A 23,262-nucleotide genomic window follows, 5' to 3' on the forward strand; every position below is an offset into this window, starting at 1 on the left:
TTCTGCTGCCATTTTTACTTTGACACTGTGCAGTTTACTTTCACCATAGATATTATATTACTATAGATGGGTCACCGCAGGCTCAATTCTAACAAATGGTAGCAGCAAGTCTCCTAAATGGGCGTGGTCAACCATTGACTCAGACCTCACCATAGCCTCATGCCGCATTCATGTGCTCCTCGGATATATCGGATTTATCAGGGGTGACGTGTAATTACGACAGGACCCCGTTCAAATGCTCTTGGTCGGAAAGAGGAACAAACATGGACACTTGTTTTCTCTTGGCTGGGGTTTTCTTACTAAAAGCAAGTAGTGGGTCATTATGGTAGCTACATAGGCCATAATGTGCAACTACTAAAAATAAATGATAGCTACTATGAACAGAATAACAAAATATATAACTTTTGACAGTCAATTGGTGCCACGGACTCATACTTCCCGCCATTGTTGTAGTCCAGAATCCTCATGCAACATCACAACGTCGGAAACTCGTGTAGCATCGAAATCTCAGAAATTCCCGCTGGTAAATAGACCAAATCACTGTGACGTCACCATGTAAACAAATTTACTTCCGGGTACCACTTGGGGAAGGCGGCAGGTTTAAATGTGCGTGTTGTCAAATAAATGCTGTCAAACCCTCTCGTTGTTTTCGGCCGACTACTTTCAATTTAAATGGTTAAACGGTTGGTAAACATGCTTGTCCGACGTATCTAGCCTTTCTTCTGCGTTTGTTTTATGTAGTGTTAGCTAGCTAATAACGTTTGTTTGTCTGTCAAACTCGCTGTTTTTTTACGTTACAGACAGAGTAACCTCGCGTCACCAGGCTCTTCTCGGCGAGAAAGAGCCTCTTCTCGGCGAGAAAGAGCCTGGTACAGACAGAGCTACTGACGCCACGTCAATTTAATTTAGCTTCAAGTCTACTCTAGTCTGGTCCAACAGGTAAATTAGCTAGTCTGGTCTCCACTAACGTTAGTGAAAGTGTTGTTATGAATGATATTAAACAACAACACAACACGGACGAACCATTTTTGTCTTCTTTGTCTGTTTTTGTCTTCAACACGTCAGTTTGTGCCGTCCACCGCCATTATAATGTGTGGACCTCAGGGGTACCCGGAAGTAAATGTAAACATCCCGCTGATTTGGTCTATACGACATTGAATGGCCGTTCATGTGCTCACAACTCTTAAATACGGTAAATCCGATATATCCGAGGAGCACATGAATGCGGCATCAGACCAGACCTGCCGAAAGTGGGCGTGTGCGTGGCAAAACCCACGTGACAAAATGACAGGAAGTGAGTTGAAGTTGGGCCGTCTTGCTTGAATCCTTCAATCCCATGTCTTTGCTTTCACTTCAAAGAGGAGGAGGGGCTTTTCTCTGTGAGAAAGCGCTCACAGGCATGTTGGTCGGCCCGTGTCACGTTGTCATTGTCAGTGCAAATTGTTTTAGAGGGAGACATGGGAAAAGGGGGGGATATAATATCCATATAACCTTCATGCATATTCAACAAAAAATATTTAGATATCTCAGGGAATCTCTGTACTCTCTCTCTCTCTTTCCATTTTTGTCCCACTGATCATGTCATCAGTGATGTCATAAATCACTGATGATGTCATCAGTGAGGTCACTTGAGCAATTGTGCATTGTGACATCACTGATGATGTCATCAGTGATGATGTCATCAGTCATGTCATCAGTCTGAGGCTGTATAAGTGATGGTAGAAGTGGGAGGAACCAGACGGGGACGATGGCTTCCGCCCCTGGGCTGTGCGGGTGATCCGAGGGAGCTGGATCTTTTAATTAGGTGATTACCCTAATTACGAGGCCATAGAGCAAGGGAGGTTGCGACGCACAGTGGTCATCAGTGATGTCACAAGAGCAAGTGAGCCCGCACAGCGGGCAAGGGAGCCCGCACAGCGGTTGAGCTGCAGGGTGGGTGAGGCCACACAGCGGCCAAGCTGCGTATGCAAGCTGCAGGGCCAGCTCGGCGAGCTGCAGGGCGGGCGAGGCCACGCAGCGGATGAGCCTAGGAATCGAGTGCTTCGTGTAGTGCGAGAGATGCCTAGTTTCTTCAAATTTGGCACAATCTTGGATTCAATTCAAACTCAAAGATGAACTGATTACAGTTTGGTGGTCAAATCAAGGTCACTGTGACCTCACAAAATAAGTTTTTGGCCATAACTCAAGAATTTATACACTTTTATGACCAAATTTAATTTAAATGAAATGATGAAGTGATGACATTTTATATCCAAAAGTTCAAAGGTCAACTTCACTGTGACATGTTTTGCTTATGACTGTAGCTGATAAATCTTGGCGCAAGTGCTGCTACCTGTCACTAGCCTACTTTTGCAGAAACCAAATTCCTTTAAGATGTCCTAATAATCACATTAATTCTATTGATTTTTGGACAAGATACACATCCTCCTGTTCTATGGTAGTCTACCACAAACTCATGGGTTTTGCTTGAGCCTTTGTTGCACGGTTGCACCATATGTGAAGAAGCTCTCCATCAGTATCCAGACAGCATGTTTCTCACTGGAAATTATTTACTGGAATGAACAATGTCAATATAGTGATAACTTCCATTTAGCCGGAAAAAAATACACTAATTACCTTTTACTAATGAGTCATGGAGACTGTTAGGGCCATTTGTAACAAGACCTCTACTTGAAATCTATTCAGTAATATTACATACATGTCACTAAATGTATTCATTATTATGTGTCAGTTTGTTGCCATGATTTTTATTAAGTAAACAATCAAAAAAATTACAGTGACAGATTACACAAAGGTTGATGGAGATACAACACTGGAAAGCAATCAGTTAATCACAAATTTATTCATAGTATTCTGTTACATCATCTCAAAATCTTGGTAGGACAATAACAGACGATTGTAATCAATTAACAGGTAATTACAATCAAATGACAAAAACAGCCAATGAACTGTGTGTATTGTAAAGCTCCCTATCCCAATTTCCCCTCTGGGATCAATAAAGTCTTTCTGATTCTAATTCTGATATTGGTAGGAAATGCATGTGATATCATGGGAATACTATGAATTGATCGAAAAAAGAAAATAAAAAATCTGAAGTTCTGTCGGTTCAAGATTCAAGATTCAAGATTTTTATTGTCACTCCGTGGTACAAGTATCACGTGTGAAATTCTTGTGCTGTGGACTCCGTTTACAACATAGTACAAATATAACAGGGCATATGAGTGCAAAAACAACAAGAGACACAACAAGCAATAAGGCAGTAGAGTGATAAGACAACTCAGAGACAGTGGCATATTCACTGCACAGAGGTGCACTTCAATAATGAGAGACTAGAAGAAAGGTATAACAAACTTTAATGAATGGACGAACAACATTTAGATTTGGCGTATGACTCCATGATGTGATGTCGCTCCTCCTGAGCAAGAGGAGGACGTCACTGATGTATAGGATAGAGAACCCCCCCATAGGGAGTTCTACAGGAGTCATGACATGGTGGTGTTCAGGCGAGGAGGAGGGTCGAAACAACTGCAGCGGCGTAGGATCAGGAACTGCAGGTGACACACAAGGTGAGTTACACACAGACAAATACCAGGGGTCTGATATGAGCTACTACTCCATTCATAAGATACTCCATTCAAGTGATTGGCCAGCAGGCCAGAGAGAGGGAAAGCGTGGGACACAGTGATTGGACAGGATTGAAGGGGGCGTGTCTATTTATGACTGAGTGACATGACCTGAACAGGGCTTTGGCTGCAGGGGAGATAAAGATGAATGGAAGGAATCAATGAATGAATGAATAAGATAGTTTAATCAGGTATTGACTAAGGTAGCCTTCATTATTGAAAATTGTCTGAGACATCATATGTCATGTGCATACTTTGGACGTACTTAAACACGTTGGATGCGGTCCTGTTCCAGTTGAGACTTTGCCTTCATTTTCAGAAGTAGGATGTGTTCAGCGAACTCCCTGACAGCTCCCATTCCCCCACGACTGCGGCAGGTGTACTTTGCAGCATTGATTGCTATTGTTGGGGCATCTTGAGGTACTGCACTCAAACCTGCCAGGTTTAGACATGCAACATCTGCCTCATCATTACCTGATTGGAGAGAAATGGGGAAAAAGATGAATGAGGGAACAGCAAACAGAAAAGAGAACTGTCACTTAATTTCCTTTGCTTTCAATAGCCCATAAATATAGGTATAGAAAAATACCAAATACGAAAAGTAACTTTAAAGCATGTATTAATGCTAGGATAGACCATTTATTTTAGAACCGTTTTGGTATTTTTATGCTATTCTTTACATCATGACAGCTATTAATCAATCAAATGCTCTGCTCTGAAGGGGGAAAATCTGGTTTCTGTACTGACTAATCTTTTAATATAAATAATTTTTGCTGGTTAATGTTTTAGTAACAACTAGATTGAGCTAGCAGAACTGTGTTTTGCATAAACTAGTGCAGTACCCATTCGCCCCGTTGATGTACAGAGCACTGTTCGCCCGCCCCATTCAAAGTTTATTAATATTGAACGTGTCCAAAGAGCACTCTGTCTGTGTGTGTGTGTGTGTGTGTGTGTGTTTTAAATGTATCAATTGACAAATGTAATTAAAATGACAAGGAAATAACAAATTAAATTGTTTAAATCCAGACAGAAACTTCGCCAGTGAGACTAATCTGAGCTTGAGCCCTAATTTATAGGAGCAGCATAAGAATAGAATAGAATAGAATAGAATAGAACAGTGGGGAGTGATTTTACGCAGTGACCATGAGAGAGTATGAGAGAGAGAGAGAGAGAAAGAGAAACGACCAACAAATAGAAGCAGTTCAAGGCCTACTGCTTGTATCTGTTTTACTTGCACTTTGAACTGCTGTGCATTTTAAACTGCTAAATTTGCCCTTCTGGGACACTTAATAAACTTGAATCTTGAATCTTCCATTGGTTGATATTCTGCTGCCAATCAAACGTGTCTGCGCTCCTATTATGGCTTGTTGTGTGACCTTGTGTGTGCTTGCTCTTCAGTGTGCTTTACAGCAAGCACTAATAAGGATGCAGGATGATAACAGTGTGCTTGCAGAAAATGTACAACAGCGTACCCATGTAGGCCACATCCTTCCACTCCAGCTTCCTCTCTTCTACCATCTTCTTCACATTTCCCAGCAGCTTCTCCGATCCCATCTGCTGGACCTCGCAGCCTGTTGTCTCGGCCAATTTGTCAGACAATTCTTTGCTCACGGGGTCCTCACTAGAGGTCAACAGCACCACCTGGTGGAGCAAGCAAGGAGACAGTAGTGTTTTTCTCAGCTCCCGTTCCATCAGAGAAAATCCGAACAAAAAGTTTTAAGCCTGGAACCAAGCCAACCAGCCACTGACTGAATCGTGAGTGACCATAAAACATTTCACTTGGAGCAAAAACAGAAAATAAAACTTGCTCCAAGTGAAATGTTTTATGGTCACTCATGATTCAGTATGTGGCTGGTTGGCTTGGTTCCAGGCCTAAAACTCTTTATATAGGGATTTTGTCAAAACATATATTATGGAGAAAATCAATGGAACGGGAGCTGAGAAAAAAGTGGGCGGTCACTGTTCAGCTCTATTGCAGGTGAGCAGAGGGGTAGCCACCCCACCAATAAAAGTGAGTGATAATTGGGCAAACAAGTGCTGTGTGATATACTGGTCAAATTAAATATACGGAACAAACTCTAAGCAAGGCCTACAAAATAACCCTTCAGCCGGAGGCGGAACTCGCCATCTTCGGCTGCTCCGAGTCCTCTCTGAACTTCCCTACAGCTGTGCAACAGTATCTGACACAGGGGACAACTGTTGCTCAAAAAACTCATTCTGATGGAATGGAAGTCCCCCCTCTTCACCTTCATTTCAACCGTGGTTGACAGACATTATCTCTGTTATACGGATGGAGAGACTCAGGACCAACTCACTTTAAAAAAAATCAACTATTTGGGACCCGTTTCTAGCCTACCTCGATGAGGTTAGGGGTGACGGATGACTCGCCCGGCTGGTTTCTCATGGACCCCTTGCGTGGGATCCCATGATGCACAACATCTCTTACAAGCACATTAGCACCTTATGCGGCTGGTAACATTGATATTAATAATATTGAATGTATGCTTTTTCTTTCTTTTCTTTTCCTGTCTGAGCCTGTTCGTGTTGTTCTAAAAATAATAATTATATATATATATATATATATATATATATATATATATATATATATATATATATATATATATATATATATATATATTTATATATATATATATACACACAGTATATACACATACACATACAGTACACATACACATACATACATACATACATACATACATATACATACACACACACACACACACACACACACACACACACACACACACACACACACACACACACACACACACACACACACACACACACACACACACACGGTATATATACGGAATAGAAGTGCAGACATCAAAAGGTCAACTACAAGTTGAGACACTTGCGACTGCTATGCACATTCACAATGCTATGTTGGAAAAATGAGTGAAATTAGAACAATCTCTTGCTTTTACTGGTGGTGGTTAGTCTCTTGTGTCTTTTTGACTTTGAAAACATGCAGAGTCCCCCAGGTTAAACTACCTTCACTCCTTCTCTCTCCAGCATGCGAATGCCCATGGTGTCTCTGGTATTGACAGACAGCATCTCCTCTCCGGATACAGAAACGAAGATCTTTCCATCCGTTAAACATCCAGACACATTACACAACATCAGCTCAACCACCTCAAGCTTGTGCTGGCCAAAGTAACCATACCTGGGGAAAGAAGCACACACATAGGCACTTAAAGGGTGTGTGTAACAAACTGCAAATTGCACAGTGAGCCGCATGTACTTAATAGCTTCAGAGTGAGTTTATGTCATCATCAGCTGAAGACCTACCAATGTGCTCTAGCTTATCTGAAGATTCTATTCATTTCCACAAATGTGTTTTACAATTTAAATCACTCAAATAGCAGAAAATAGCATCAACGTGAAGAACACAAACTTGACTTGACGGACATTTTAAACAGTGCTAAGGTGGCAAATCTAAATTGGTGAGCTGACAGCACAGTAATGGAAATTAATCTGTTGGAGCACAATGGATTCCATGGATTAAGTGTACGATTAAAGATGAATGTCAGCACCAACAGTAAACAGTTGTCGTGTTCTCCCTAATTCCCTAATAAGTTTGTGTGTGTGTGTGTGTGTGTGTGTGTGTGTGTGTGTGTGTGTGTGTGTGTGTGTGTGTGTGTGTGTGTGTGTGTGTGTGTGTGTGTGTGTGTGTGTGTGTGTGTGTGTGTGTGTGTGTGTGCGTGCGTGCGCGTGCGTGCGTGCGCATGCGTGCGTGCGTGTGTGTGTGTCTGTCTCTCTCTCTCTCACCTGAGAACCCTCTGTTCTGCCACAGGCCAGTCGATGTCCACGTCAATGTCTACACTATACTCTGGCAGCATCTCATAGTAGGAGACCTTGCCACCCTGGAGAGAGTGGAATGGTGAAACGAAGAAAGACGATGAAAATGGAAAGGTGACAAACACAGAGCACCATACCTAAACATCTGCTGCACTGCAGTGGAAGCCAAACCATGAAAATGAAACCAACAAAACATGGGGGTTCACAACAGGAGCTCATTCTCCATTACCAGTATAGTTTTCCTCTTCTCTAGGAGATCTCTAGTGCCTATGTAGAAGGAGCCGTTCTCACAAAGTTCTCCATCCCAGTCCTGACGCCGTGGCCGGTTCGCTGGATCTAAATTGAACGGATGGGTCATCTCACCAGCTAGGCATGAAAAGGAGGAGAGCAGGGTTAGGTCAATTATACAGTGCACAGCTTTTTTTTCTAAGATTATTTTTGGGGCATTTTTTCCCTTTATTACAGTGATACTCGACTTGCGGCCCGGGGGCCAGATGCGGCCCACGATAGGGCGCAGAGTGGCCCCCTGACCATTTTCTAATTCACAATGAAAACAAACGTTAAAGTTTGACTGAGGTCCTGCCAGTGTAGGAATTTAGCCAGGGCAAGGGCAAAAATGCCCCCAAGAAATCTCAGAATGCCCCTAAAAACCGTGATCAAGGGGCAAAAAATGCCACCAAGATTTGGATAATTTAATTTCCATTCAATTAATTTAATTTCCATTTCCATCTCTAACACACACTCAGCACCTGCAAGCTGTTTGCCAGAAGAAGAAGATGAAGAGCACACTCACACAAACAGCGCTGTTCACACAGACACACACTACATTTTAGCAACTTCAGGGTTGACACTTGTTTTGTAATGATACATTTCAAGGACTTTTCGAGCAGTTTTCAAAGCCTGGGAAGAAAATAGATGAAAACAAAAATGTATCCACCGCAGAGTACCTACGCAACCAGCCGCATATTTGAGCTAAAAGCGCCTATGAGAGAGCACAACAGCCAATGACAGCTCAGCGATCAGCAAATCTCTGTATACTTGTAGCCTACACGGGGAGTGATACTGTAGATAGGAAGAAAGTGTATCAAGCTTGGCCCAGCACTACTGATGACATATAAAAATGGTATCATAGGTGAATTTTGAGATGGCAGAGGGCACAAGGCTCAAACTCAGAGATTCTGGTAGGCTAAATCCAAGTACTTTCAAGTACTTTCCAGACTCGTGGCAACCCTGAACTTCATGCACTAATTAACTAACTATCCTGTGTGCGCACAATTGTCAGACTAAACTCTGACGACCCAAAAACCTACAGTCCGCTACAGATACATGAATATTAATGTTTGTTTATTAACTGGCCCCTGGCCTCCTGTCATCTAAGTAAAGTGGCCCCCGGGCAAAGCAAGTTGAGTATCCCTGCTTTATTAGATAGGGCAGTAGGCAGACAGGAAATGGCAGAAAAAGAAAAAAAAGAAGGGATGGCATGGCGCAAAGGACCACGGGTCGGATTCAAACCACGTTGGCCATGCAAAGGATTGAGCCTTTGTTGTACGCGTTTTACCAGGTGAGCTACCGGGACACCCCAGGAACTCCAGTGCACTGCTTTATGTTGTAATCAAGTCACCATATCTCAAGTCCAAGTCAAGTCTCGAGTCCCCAGTGGTCGAGTCCGAGTCACCTTAGAAGAGTCAGAGTCGAGTCCAAGTGGAGTCCCCATTACCTGAGTCCGAGACCAGAGTTACTGAACATGAGCGTGAATCCACATGTAGATGGAACACACGTGCCTGCCCTTGCACAAAATTGAATAATGTCACAGTATTAATATAGCTAGTAATATCTTATGCCAAATTATTAAGACATATTACAAAAACATCTTGTGCCAAATTATTAGGGCCTATTAGAAAGAAAGAAAATCAGAGTCAACTCTGAATCCTCCAACTACTGAATGATGCCTGAATGCTAGAGTCCAAGTCACGAATCATCAGTGCTCAAGTCCAAGTCGAGTCCTGAAAATGCATCCAGGATCTGACTCGAGTCCGACTTGACTACAACACTGGCTTTAACTGACATCATGCCATCCAGTTTAATCCAATTAAATTAAATGAATGGAACACTAACTTGGGAGGGTGCAACTGACAAACAAATGGCTGTCAAATACCTAACTATTGATATAGCCCAGGGGTTCCCAACCTTTTTTGGCTTGCGACCCTACTTTGACATCACAAACATCTAGGGACCCGAGACATTAAAATTCCGGTACACCATCGATAATATCATTAGTGACATCGTCAGTGAAGTCACATATTATGCTCCTTTTCCCCCGCAGAATTCGGACTTTAATCTCCGAATTCTGACTTTATGGCTTCATTATTGTTTTGATCTCAAATGGTTATCAAAGCTGCCCACCTTCACACTCTTGGCAATAGAGGTACCGTGTTGCTATGCGGTAGAAGAATGTTATTGATACAAATTCCATTCTATCTGGAAGAACAGGTTTATATCAAGCACGGAAGCCAGTAAGCCAGTAAGCCAAGAAGTATAGGCTAAAGGAGTGTCTAAGGTGGGGGTTGCCAACTGTCCCATAAAATATGGAATCATTCCGTAATTGGCTACTAAATATATTCCGTATTTGAACTGATAAGGGACCCTTATACAGTGCAAAGAGTGAAGGGCGATTTGTATGAGAGAGCAAACTCCTGTCTGCCTGTCTGAAATTGTGGTGTACCCGAGAAGCTGCATGGGTTGATAGATACCAGTGTTGGAGAAGCTACTTTGAAAGGATAACTTTGCAAGCTTTCAATTGCTTCACATTGGAAGAAGTTGAACTCCAGCAAAGCTACAGGAACAAATCTAGTTTGGCCGACTAAAAAAGTATTAGTTCAAACTTTGGAAAAAAATATCAAATTGACAATGTAGGCTACATGTGATTCAAAATTATAATTAGGCTGATGCTGATGACAATAAAAAGTCACATGCCAGCAAACAATCTCAATTCAATTTATAGTTTATATTGAGTTTATACATGAAAAAACACATGGGAAAGTGCAAGGAATAATAATAAGACTCCCTCCCCCCAGGTTCCTTATTTAATTTCAAGAAGTTGGTAACCTAAGGTGTGCCACCTCAAATGACTGCAATATAGTCCTAGCATAGCCCTACATTTAGTGACAGTTGTGGGTGTGTCAATACAATGTGCCCTCTGGAGGGCTGGGGCAGGTTTTCACCGCCAACCACAAACTGCAACAGGTGACTTCACTGACACACCATCCAGAGAGGAGGAAATAATCACTGAAACCATCTGCTGCTCATCTGCAAACACTCTGCCTTGCCATGCCATGCAGTGCAATAATCATGAAGTACACTGTGTACACAGTACACAATGATCTAATTCTATGTTTTGGTACACCTGTGTTTATCCTGCCTTTAGGGCACAAAATGGCCACTGTGAAAATGATCTATTGCAGAGAGAATGTTGGAAACAGAAGCAGGAAATAGAATGAATATGTTGTATCACGAGGCAGCCTATGATCATTGTGTACTGTGTACACAGTGTACTTCATGATTATTGCACTCAGTCTCAGCAGATGTATGGCAACGGATTGAGAAGGAAGTTCTACCATAGCACCTATGTATTGAAACTGATTAACAAGGCAATTGTTCTTTTAGATATATTTGCCTTTTGTTTTTCTGTTTTCTAGAATAGGTATAATTTGGCCTTTGTTGGTGCTGATTCTGAATTGTGCTCTAAGGGTACATGTAGGCTACTTAAATGAGAGAGAGAGAGAGAATGTGTGTCATGTGTGAATCTGTCTTTATTATTGGATTTACAACGGTTAGTTTAAGCCTTAAACTAACTGTTGTAAATCCAATAACAACAAACCTTAAACTTTAAGGTTTGTACCGAGCTTAGGGAGTTTCCAGAGACAGCAAGTCGCATTGGACACTCCCTGATTTGCATAAAGTAGCCTAGCCCTCAAATCTATGCAAATGTTGAGTGGCCAACGTGGCATTTAAAAATAGCTATTGTTAAATGTTTAATACCTTTTAAACCACTAATCCTATAAATAGGATTTAAAAACTCCCATAAAGCAGAAATTATTAGCTTTCGATTGGTACCTCACATGGACATTCAGAAGTTCCGTACTGAACATGGTTATTCTGTCATGTTCTGCAGCATTGATTAATCAAGGAAAACTGTCATTCTTTGTCTGAGCCAAAAGGCGTTGGTCATAGCGGACACCGGCTGCAATTGTATTTTTTTTTTTTTACATTTTCCCTCATAACTCACAGATAACTTAAAATACAGCAGTCATCAAGCATCAACAGCCCAGGGTGTCCGGGTAGTGTAGCGGTAGATTCCCTGCCTACCAACGTGAGGGTTGCAGGTTCGCACCCCCGCGTTATCTCAGGCTTGGTCGGGCATCCATACAGGCACGATTGTCTCTGCACTAGTGCCTTCTCTGGTCGCTCGCGGCGCCTGGTCGGGGTGGAAGGGAACTGGTGGGAATAGCGTGATCCTCACACGTGCTACGTCCTGTCGGTGAAGCTCCCCGTCAGGTGAAAAGAAGCGGCTGGCAACTGTGCACGTGTCGGAGGAAACATGGTGCTAGTCTCGGCTCTCCCTAGATCGTTAGAGGGTGGAGCAGCGACTGGGGCAGCAGGGGGGAAATTGGCCAAGTACAATTGGGGAGAAAATAGGGGGGGGAGCATTGACAGCCCACTGTTTTATTCTTTTTAACCAACCAATATACATTTTGAATTTGAAACTTTGCTTGTAGGCTACACAAACTGAAAATATTGTTATGTTGACTTCATTATGTACTTATACAACTTTGAATTTTTTCTAATAAATTGTAAATTTAGTTGTACTAGTTGTCTGTTTGCATTATTTTTCCTATAATTCTGCTTTCAGAGCTAGTTATTAATTATTAAGTTATTACTAAAATTAACAAGTGGGCTAGATACATTTATATGGTGTTACATTTACAATCGGCCCTTTGAGGGCAACCATAATGCTGGTGTGGACCGGAATGGAATTGAGTTTGACTAAGGTGTGCCACCTTGACTATATACACTAACGTTACTCCTATGACTCCTATGTCACTCATCTAGTGACAATCAAACACTGATGACTTGCCTCCTTTCTTGACCTCTTTCCAGCGGAACTGGTGTCTTCTGACCACAGCAACGACTGAATCGAAGTCCTGCAGCGTGATCAACTCCAAGGCTTCCTTTACATGGAAAGGATGGAGACAGGGGGATGTAGCCTGGATGTGACAGACCACATCTACCTCTGTCAAAACAAAGTGAAAGGCAATGAATTAAACAATGGTAAACAATGGTTGCCATTTCTCCATGGATTATGGGGCAAGGTGGTGCTTCATTTAAGACAAACCTGGTAAACCAGCCGGACCGGCTAAGCTACTGCTCGTAAGCTTGTAGCTATTCCCTAGTTCAACAGTCGTACAACAACTGTTACACTTATTCATGTTTTAGTGAGAAATAACAATATTGACCCTGACACAACATTTTGGTGACTATTTTAAGAGTATGGAGTTTGGCTACTGTCAAGGCTATGTAAATTCATAAATAGGGCCTAACCGCAGCAGAGGCTTGAATAAACTCTTGAAATAAGTGAACATAGCTATCAATTGTTATTTACTGGAAAAGATCTGTACCTGGGTTAAGCCTGATAAACTCCTGGATGGTCTCCAGTGAAGAAGAAGAATCTCTGGAAACTTCAGGGCTCCTGCGGTGCACCTTGGCCCCCCAAGCCTTTGCTACCTTCTCTATCTCATCGTGGTCAGTTGACACCCACACACTAGAAAAAACTCAAGTGTGTTATTAACTCATTTAAACATTTTCAAAGCAATATAAGATGGGCTGCAATAGTTTGTAGTAAGGTTTATCATTTAATAACAGGCAATTTGTGATCAGCTGCAACCAGCTTGGTGCTTTGAGAAAGAGTGGAAAGGAAGTCACATCATATTTTTTCATTTAAGATTGTGGCTTGACTGTGTAAACGAATATTAATAATACAGTAATAATAATACTGCCATTCAAATGCACTAATAATGCACTAAATAAAGTATTTTAAACATTCACAGTTGAAATAGATGGTTTCACTTAATGTTTGCTATTTAGGAAAGAAATATGGCACACAGTAGGTTATGTGAGTGGACCTGGTTCCTGGAATTGTTTAACAATCTGGGAAATAACTTTACCTGTCGAACATGTTGGAGTCCATCGCAGCTCTCAATACCCATCCGATGAGGGGAACCCCGGCTAACATTTTGATATTTTTCAGAGGAATCCCTCTGCTTCCTCCCCTCGCCAGAACCAAGGCAGTGATGTGTCTCTTTCTATCCCTGACATGCTTGGCGGACAGAAGTCCATCCTGCACATCACCGTCAATGCCATTGCCAGAGTTAACTCTCTTCCGTGCAGCCATTTGACAAAACAAGATTTACCCGCTATTGGCTTGTAAATCAGAATATCCAAGTAACCGAAAGGTTGAGTAGACTAGAGTAGTGAGTGCATTCACTAACACTATCGCAGAAGAATCAATAACTGACAGGACAACTGGCACAAACGCATTGCTCCGCCTGCCAGATCTTACAGGTGTCGGAGCCTATAAAGGCTCAAGGAACCTATAAAGAAAGGATGACGTCACAGCGGGACAATCACAGTGGGACACACACACAGAGCCCGAGCTCCCATTTATGGTGGTGGGGATTAATCAAAGAATAAGGATAACCTAATCTACATTGTCTCTTGATGCCCAAAAAGAATTTCTCCCAAGGGAGACAATAAAGGCTTATTCAATTCAATACATGTTTGAGCCACAATGACTCACCGCAAATGTCTAATCAATGAATGGATGCAAACAAAAGGTGGCTTAGGCTTAAAAATAAATATAGGTAGCCTACTTTAGCAACTATTAAGCAGAAGCAATGATAATAAACTACTAAATGCCAAAAAATATATTTATACATAAATGTTGTTTAGAAACACTAAAACATTGTTTTTTTATACACTTTATAATGTGAATAATTGAATAACTTTTGCAAACTTTTTTAACTTCACATCATGGTATCATTAGTTTCAAACACGTGCATTTAACATAGGCCTACTACAAGTTGAATAAATAAAACTAAAGTATGCACATCCACTCAGTTAGCAGGTGCAGGACAAATCATCAACAGGCAAAGTCCACACACTGTGTAGACTTGGCTTGCTCCCAGACTGTAGATTTATTGTATGGATAAGGTTTCGGTCAATGCAATCTTCGTTATCCATATAATAAATCTACTGGGAGCAAGTCTCTAGTCTACGCAGTGTGCGGACTCTACTTTTTTGCTTGCTAAAACAACTTGAAAATGTGATTTTTACTCTTATTTCTGAATCTCACATTCACATGTAGTTTGGCACGTTATTGATATGGGCTGAACACCCCTCAACAATGATTATAATTAATAATTGTTTACTTTTTTTACACCAGATTATGGGGCCCAATAATGAGTGAAATCATTCAAATTTATTTTATTTCTGATGCATCAACAGCATACAAAACCTTTATTGGAATCTTCATGCACTCTCTTTTTTACTTCTCCACACTGGCATCATAGCTCAAGATCCTGTTCTTCATACTTATTTGTGAATTAAACATCCAAATTCACTCTTCAAAACTGAAAAATCGACATAAACAATGTAAAAAAAGGCCTAAATCTCTGCCAGTGACTTCACCCCCCTCTCCCCTTTGGGCAGTAGTCTTCCGAGTGTAGCGTTTCCAATGCTGTATTTTACAATTCAAAAGGTTTATAATGTATCAAACTGCAGGCGGTGCCTGGAAAATACAGATGACGTGTTGGAGGAAGCTGCAGTCTACGGCTCTCCCCAGATCGGCAGAGGGGGTGGAGCAACGTCTGAGACAGCAGGGGGAAGCCATTTTGTGTCGAAAAGGCAGGGTAAACACAGGTGCAAGCAAAACACTAATGAGGGTTTCAAACTTCCATGATTGGCATTTGGAAACCGTCATTAGTGTTTTGCTTGCACCTGTGTTTATTCTGCCTCTTCGACACAAAATGGCCCCCATGAAAAGGGTCTATGGGGGAGAAAAACCAGAGTGGGGAAAAGTATTAACACACATCTTGGGTGATCTTATCGTAAGTAGCCAGCTCTGAGTACATTAGTTTACATCTGGCATTTAGAATGTGTCTCCACATGCAACTCGAGTGACCACTTGTAATCGGATCTCACTCCCCTGCTCTATATGCAAATAAACATTTAGGCTACATCATCTCCGTTTGCAAAGACCAAATGCAATGTTGTTTTTAACCTCATAATTAGGATCGCAGAGGACAGCTCTGCTGTCATACAAACACATTCTTTCTGCTAATTAGCACATCATCATCCAGCATTATGGAACAACCAGTGTGGCAGGTTGCCACTCCCCATGCTTAAGATACCTAACATTCTATAGAATTTCCTATACTCAGTATTTTGTATAGTAGGCTATAGCACTCAGTAGGCTACTTGCAACAATTTGTCCCTAGATGCATGCATAGGCGCCGATTTATGTTTCTGCCAGTGGGTGCCCATGCCAACACAAGCCACAAACAACCCCCCCCCCCGTTGTGATCACTGTTCAGATCTAATTAGATCTAATTATTCAGTCGCCTTTTCTCACTCACCTCCATGTCACCTCTCCCTGCCCAGCTGCCCTGAGTTAGGCCCTCTGATTACAATCATTTTGTGCCCAGACAGACCAAACCAGTTTAGACAGTTTATCCAACTTGTTCCCACTCTGATATAATATAATATATCATCATCATGTCCTCTTTTCCCCTTCCTCTTTGAACACTGCAATCTGGGCTTGCTAAACCCTGCTCATCTGCTATTCATTTATGCATTTACCTTTGCTACTAGGACATCCAAGCAAGTTCTGACAGAAAGCAATGCCATTGGAGCATTGGACAAAAACATTTGCATATTTCCCCATGCCTTGTTCCTTGTTCCTTACAAACTTTCCTTACAAACGTTTGACATGGAAGTAAACAAATTAAATAAGTGGTGGGTGGAAATAAGCCTATTCTTAGAATGCAGTTTTGGAACATTCAATAAAGACATAAAAAATAGACTGGACACCCTAAGTGATACAGAAATGGTATGAGAGTGGTATATACTGTATACCCCTCACACCAATATCCATTTCCGTGTAGAATGGTTAGTTCCTTGCTCTGCTCTCCCCTAGGAGCACCGGGAGCAGGGGATTTGTCCTTCTCAATGTATATTGCAGACACGCCCGCTGCGCTCTCTCGCTCAGCAGCATTCGCTCTCTCGCTCAGCAGCATTATCTCTCGCTCTCTTGCTCAGCAGCATTCTCTCTCGCTCAGCAGCATTCTCTCTCGCTCCCCCCATTTCCCCATCTCCCGTGGGTACTCGGGCCCTGGGGCACCCACGGTTTCGGCGCCCATGGATGCATGGACGTGACACAAACGAAGAGGACGTCAGTTGAGTAGGCGCTCCTTCAATGTGTCCCGAGGATGCATCTGCATTTATATTAGGAAAGATATGTGGTCAGATGCGTCTCAGTCTCCCCAGACCACCTCGACAAGTGGTTTGAGTGATCGGACCACAATACGACTTGGTGGCCGTTTACACTTGTATTTAGCGCTGTCCAGTTGTGATCCGATCGGTCAAGACGCATGTTAAAACCAAGTGAAAACAGCGTTTTTGAGATATACCATAAATCCCCCCTTTTTAATAAATGCATAGAATGTGACTTGGTCAGGGTTTTTCCTCCATAGAGAATTCGGAAGTGGCCACCTCAGTCAAATTCCGTACCACCTCCAGCTCTTGACAAAATTCTGACAGGTGTAATGTTAAATATTCTTTAATAAAGTTATTTGTTTAAAAAAGCAGCCTTCTCAGTACAATTGCATAGTCAAATCGGTGCACAATCCACAGAGAACATCTATTTTCATTCAAACTAAAACAAAATCACTATATCAGCCGCCTATTGGTAATCCGTTAAATTTTCCGCACTAAAATCGGCATCGGTCTCAAAGATCATATATTGGCCGGGCTCTAGGACCACCTCCGCCTCATCATTTTCAGCCAGGAAAAACTCTGTTGCTGTACTGTCTGATGTTTCTGATGAGTGGTGCGTTTGCAGGTGCGCTTTCAGGTTCTTCTTTAGGAGTTCTAAGTTACAAAAGCAACAGGTTGTTTTTTTTAGCTTTGATATTTTGGGGGCTGTGGAAATATGACTGCCTGTTTCTGGAGCTGTCCTCACTGTACTGTCTGATGTTTCTGGAGCTGTCCCCACTGTACTGTCTGATGTTTCTGGAGCTGTCCTCACTGTACTGTCTGATGTTTCTGATGAGTGCTGCTTTTGCAGGTGCGCTTTGAGCTGATTTTTTGGGAGTTCTAAGTTACAAAAGCAACAGGTTGTTTTTTTTAGCTTAGACATTTTGGGGGCTGGGGAGTCTTCGCTGATGTCTGATGCTGTTGATAAGTGGAGCCTTCGCAGATGCGCTTTGAGGTTCCTTTCCGGGAGTTCCAAGTTACAAAAACAACAGGTTGTTTTTTTTAGCTTTGACATTGATGAGTGGTGCCTTAGCAGATGCCTTTTGTAGTTCTTCTTATTGAGTTCTACATTACAAAAACAACATGTTGTCTTTTTCCGCTTTGCTATTTCGGGGGCTCTGGAACTATGACTGATGTCTGATGTTGTCGATAAGTGGTGCCTTTGCAGGTGCATTTTGAGGTCCTCCTGTTTGATTTTTAAGTTACAAAAACAACACGTTGTTTCTGCTGGAGCAGGCGTTGCTGCAGTTGCCGTCGGAGTTGCCGGAGCGGTCAGAGATGTAGCCGTCATCACAGTCACCGTAGTTGCTGGAGCCGCAGCAGTCGCGGGAGCCGCTGACACTGTAGTTGCCGGAACCGTCAGAGATGTAGCTGTCGTCTGAGCAGCTGTCGCTGTAGTCACCGGAGCCATTATCACCACAGTAGTTGGGAGTTGAGTGCAGCAGTTTTTGAAGTGATTAAGGAACAGCTCCTTTCTAGCAATGATTCGGGGGCAAAAGCCACAGTGATAATGGCTGTTGGCCACACAGCCAAGGTGGCATTTATAGACATTATATCCTAAAAGAAAGACAAAGTGAATTAGAAGACTCTCAAACATACATACATATATATATATATATGTTTGTAAAAAAGAAAAGGAAAAAAGTCTTTGTGTGAGAGCTCCTCCCACACCTACCCTGTGTCACCACAGACACCAAGTTAATAAATTCTGCAATACTGAAAATGTAAAGGCTTCTATCAATGGGCCATAGTCTCAATCACCATTGTGTTAACTTACTATCAGATAAATAGTGACTTAACAGACATTTATTTACCTGAATATCTTTGGGATTTTAAAGTCGAGGTGAACCGGAACGGAATGCACTAGCGCGAGCGCCGGAGACTGAAAACAAATTGAGAGGCGGACCATATACGGTGTCGATGATTTGATTTGACAATTCTGTGGACTGGCTTTGGCATTGGCCAATCCTGGCGTGTTCCACCCCCAAATCGAGTGGGATTCAGCGTGTTGTTGTGCTACACGAGTGGGATCCGCAGAGTACCAGGCAGCCAGCTGCTTCTGTGTGGAACGAGCAGACAATCCGATGCATGGGTGCTGCCCGCCCGCATGGAATCTCAGAGGGGCGACCCCTGACAACCACGCTCTCGGAGGCGCGCGCCATTATCGTTATAAATGTAAATAATATTCCTGGAATGCGTGTTTTAACGAGCCAGTTACATTTATTTGCATTCTTAGACATTACCGTTTTTGTTTTTTGTTCATGTTTCATACAATCGGCCAAGTTAGTAGTTAGTTTATGGGATAGGAATTCTACCAGATGACAGGCACTAGGCGCCATTTTCTCTTTCTTTAGGAAGAGAAAATTATCCTGAAATGAAGATTTGATTGGCAGCTGCCATGTCGTGATATGATTGGTTGAAATGGGGTAGAAATTTGATAGTACTAGGCGACGTCAGCAAACTGTAGATTACTGTTATCAATGAAATCTTGAAAAATGAACTTTTGATGTGAAAAAGTGTGAAAAACTAAAGAAATTAGATTTTTGTGATTTTTTTGGCATACATTATTAAATAGGTGCACTGCATACCCAGGTATTTGAACTAAAAGAAAAGAAAAGTTATTTTTGGTTTCAGCTCGACTTTAATGTCAGAATTCTGAAAAAAGAAAAGAAAAAAAAAAACAGAATTCTGACATTAAAGTAAAGGTGCGTTCACACCGACCTATTAAAGTTTGTCGCTGGCGTCGAGTTTACATACAAAGTCAATGCAAACGAGCAATTGAGCGTATATTCGCCTGGGAGAATAATCGCTGGGCGTCCGAGCGGCAGAGACAGAGCGATAGGGAGAAAATACGCTCGTCGCTCAAGATGAAATATTCCAACTCGAGCGAAAATACGCTGGCATCAGTCGCTCGCTGTTCAATGCTGATTGGCTGCCGTGTGAGAGCGAGTCAAGGATCACTCTGGCTTGGAACAAACTGCCGGTTTATTGTGTGGCAACAAACCGCATTGACAGGCTGACAGCTGACATGAAGTGAAGTCTGTACTACCGGTATGCAGCTCGCATTAGGAGCACGCTGATAGGCTTAGCTTGTAAACAATGACGGTGGCTCGTAGTGGACAAACAGCATGACATTGCGTAACGTTATATCCCCCACATGTCCGTCATTTCGTGTGCCTGTTGATGAGCGATTTAAACAGAGCGACAGAGCGATTCCAAAGGGTTGACTTGAGCGACAGAGCGAAAAATAAATATCTCGGTGTGAACGCTCCTTAAGAATTCTGAGAGAGAGAAAAAAGTCAGCATACTGTTACATGAGACATCACTGGTGATATTACTGATGTTGTACCGGGATTTGAATGTCTGGGGTCCCTAGACTTTTGTGACGTTAAAGTGGGGTCGGGTCACAAGCCAAAAAAGGTTGGGAAAAATTACAATCCCAGTTCCAAGGATCGCACCAACTGGGATCGTAATTTTTTTAGACAATACACAGCCCTAGGCATGATCCCTTAAAACGCCACTTTGCCCATTTTCAATCAGCTTTCTATCATTACAAAATCAATAGTATATATGCAAATGAAGAATGTTTAACTTCTCTCCATCTTGCCTAGACCAAGATCTAGTGATGTCATTTGGACATGTCATTGAAGTAATGTCATTTGAAGTTTTGCCATGTCACTAGTACTGTCAACACTAGTTCTCAATGGGCCTGAAAATTCAAACCCAAACCCGACCCAAGCCTAGTAAGTTGAAGCCTGAGCCCGATCCGGCTCAGGCTGAAACTGAGAACTCTAATCAACATTACCACTATTAGTCCATGGGCCAATGCAGAAATCGGTACCACCTGAGGTGACTGCACGATTTTGTTATTTTTGTCTTCCTACATAAACAACTTCCTACATAAAAATAAACAGCAATAGAATTGCCACAAGGGGATCAGCGAATGGCAATTGTAGAGTGGCCCAACGCAAAACTACCTTCGGTCAGTCATCCTTTTCAGTAAAAGGGATACACATGTGGAATTCCCTACCAACAGAAATAAAAATGCAAACTAATCTGAAAAGCTTTAATGAAAAGGTGAAACACTGGCTGAAGCAAAATCAAACCTGCGACCATTGATTACTGATGTAGTGGTGTAATTCTACTGTAAATCTTGTATGATGTAGTAGCATAATTTTACTGTAAATTTTGTATGATCGTGTCACAATTTTTATGTTTGCACTTTGTTTAGATTATGTTTTTTATTAGAAAAGCCTACCCAGGGACAGGGATTGCAAATTAGCCTTGGCTAGATATCCTATATGCATCGCATATGTTTCATGTTCTTGTAACTTGTTACAATGATTCTTGCATTGTCCCTGACAAATAAACGAATAAATAAAAAAAAATAAAACATGTCTCTAGTTTATATTTTGGTATGATAACCCTGCCGATTTGGTAGCTTAAGGATAGTTATCACTCTGTAAACAAACCTACCCCCATAAAAATGACAAAACCCTGATTTATGTGTATTAGTCCAGATGATATGTGAAAATGATGTTCCCTTTTTCGTAAAAGCATGAAACTTATAGTTTGGGGCCCTGTACATTTTCAGAAATTGAGCCATCGCAAAAATGCCTTGTGGCGGCCATTTTAATTCTGCCATAAGCAAATTATGTAGTTTGCACCATATCTCCTGAACCACACATGCTAACACAGAAACGGAGATGTCTATTCCAACTTTTTCATGGTCAAGGATTACAATGATACCATATAGAACATCATAAACTGTTAAAGTGACTAATCAATGGTGAATTCGATGACGTTGTGAGAAGGAAATGACAGTATCTGATAACCGATGCTATAACTTCAAAGCCATGACCATTCTCTGGCTAAGATATTTTGATGAGTGATTTGACTTATATAGACCTTTTGTTAAAATAGCACCCAGGTCCCTCCTAAAGATCCTGGGATTTTCTTTGCCAGATGGCCAAATCCAAGATGGCCACTGGCGCCATGTTGAAAAATTGACTTTTGACCCAGAGCACATAGAATAATGTATGAAGACACTTTTCAGTGTAAGTCAACCATGAGGAATCCGATTCAGACATCAGTTTGACATTATGGCATAATTTTGACCCAGAATTCCAAGATGGCTGCCATCCAGTATTGTGGAAATGTAACTTTTGAATGGGACGGTATACTGTGCGTTTGGGGTTTACCACAAGGAAGGAGATTAACAATGGCGGATGTTTTAGGAGTCATTTCAGAATTATGTTCACTGAAAAGATGTTAATGTCAACACCCATACCTTGGTACTGCTGTACCAACTAGCCCCAGGATTTCTTGCAGTAAAATATTTAATGAATGTATGACACGATAACTAAAATAAGCTATTTTTATTAGCTGTAACTTGAATAATTGAACAATGAAACCACTTAAAACATGTAATATGATCAGATTGAATTCTGCCTCGCTATAGATTCTGAATCATCAGATTCCGCTCATCATCTTTAGCCAAGTATGCTGTGTCATACCGGTCGATCACACAGATGATGTGTCAACATCACCATGGCGGGCAACGATGATGACACCTTGTGGACATAGTTCGATCACTTGTATAGGGTTCCATCTTGTGTCTGCCGATCTCTTGCTGATGGAATTGCCATCCTCTAGATCATGCCCATGTCAACGAGAGTGATGTAGGGTTCTTGCAGCCCTACAGATTGGAGATAGAGCTTCTAGATGAGCTTGCTCTTCTGCGTCTTCCTGTAAGTGCTGTTGGAGTTGAATAAGGCCACACATTCATCAAAAACAGAATGCCTGCAACCTGCCTCTGATGAACTCATTGCAGACTTAAAATCAGCCCATGCTGCAGGAGAGGAGAAGTTGACCAGATTCTTGCAAGACCGGGGGCCCTATCTTCGCAAAAGCGGTAATTTAGTGTTTGCGCTCTTTAACGCCGTGCGCAATGCAAATTGGGGGCGTGCACAAGCGCATGCCTGTTATAATTTTATAATAATGTTGGGATTTTTATGAGCATATTTTTAGCTGTGTAAATTCCAAAAGTTTTCCAAAGTACTGTTAATTCCACACCTTTTCCAGGCATTCAGAGGTTCTTCTTTTGGAATTGGAATTTTCAATGACATGCTGTCTTTTGAGAGAGGTAGCCGGAGCAGCTGTAGTTGCCGGAACCGTAGCTGTCGTCGAAGCGGTCAGCACTGTAGTTGCCGTTGCTGGAACTGGAGGA

At 42.0% G+C, this 23,262-nt stretch overlaps 1 protein-coding gene across 1 annotated transcript; it reads right to left on the reverse strand.

Moving 5' to 3' along the window:
- Positions 1–2,823: 2,823 nt before the first annotated feature.
- Positions 2,824–14,047, reverse strand: LOC310793158 (N-acylneuraminate cytidylyltransferase-like). Its single transcript, XM_083654918.1, has 9 exons — positions 13,667–14,047; positions 13,121–13,263; positions 12,580–12,735; positions 7,675–7,811; positions 7,416–7,510; positions 6,639–6,810; positions 5,096–5,264; positions 3,889–4,097; positions 2,824–3,548 (listed from the first exon to the last, which is right to left on the reverse strand). Exons 1-8 carry the CDS (start codon positions 13,891–13,893, stop codon positions 3,889–3,891), a joined length of 1,308 nt encoding a protein of 435 aa, XP_083511044.1. The 5' UTR covers positions 13,894–14,047; the 3' UTR covers positions 2,824–3,548.
- Positions 14,048–23,262: the final 9,215 nt, after the last annotated feature.

Source organism: Poromitra crassiceps, assembly GCF_964638095.1.
Source record: "Poromitra crassiceps genome assembly, chromosome: 18".
Taxonomy (NCBI): Eukaryota; Metazoa; Chordata; class Actinopteri; order Beryciformes; family Melamphaidae; genus Poromitra; species Poromitra crassiceps.

What these genes read in the sequence shown, in the direction of transcription:
- LOC310793158 (XM_083654918.1), bottom strand. Translation starts at nt 13,893, where the DNA reads ATGGCTGCACGGAAGAGAGTTAACTCTGGCAATGGCATTGACGGTGAT. An exon ending in GCAGAACAGAGGGTTCTCAG is followed by an intron (nt 6,811 to 7,415) that starts GTGAGAGAGAGA and finishes TTCTTTCCCCAG; the next exon opens with GTATGGTTACTTTGGCCAGC. An exon ending in TGGAGAGAGAAGGAGTGAAG is followed by an intron (nt 5,265 to 6,638) that starts GTAGTTTAACCT and finishes TTGCTCCACCAG; the next exon opens with GTGGTGCTGTTGACCTCTAG.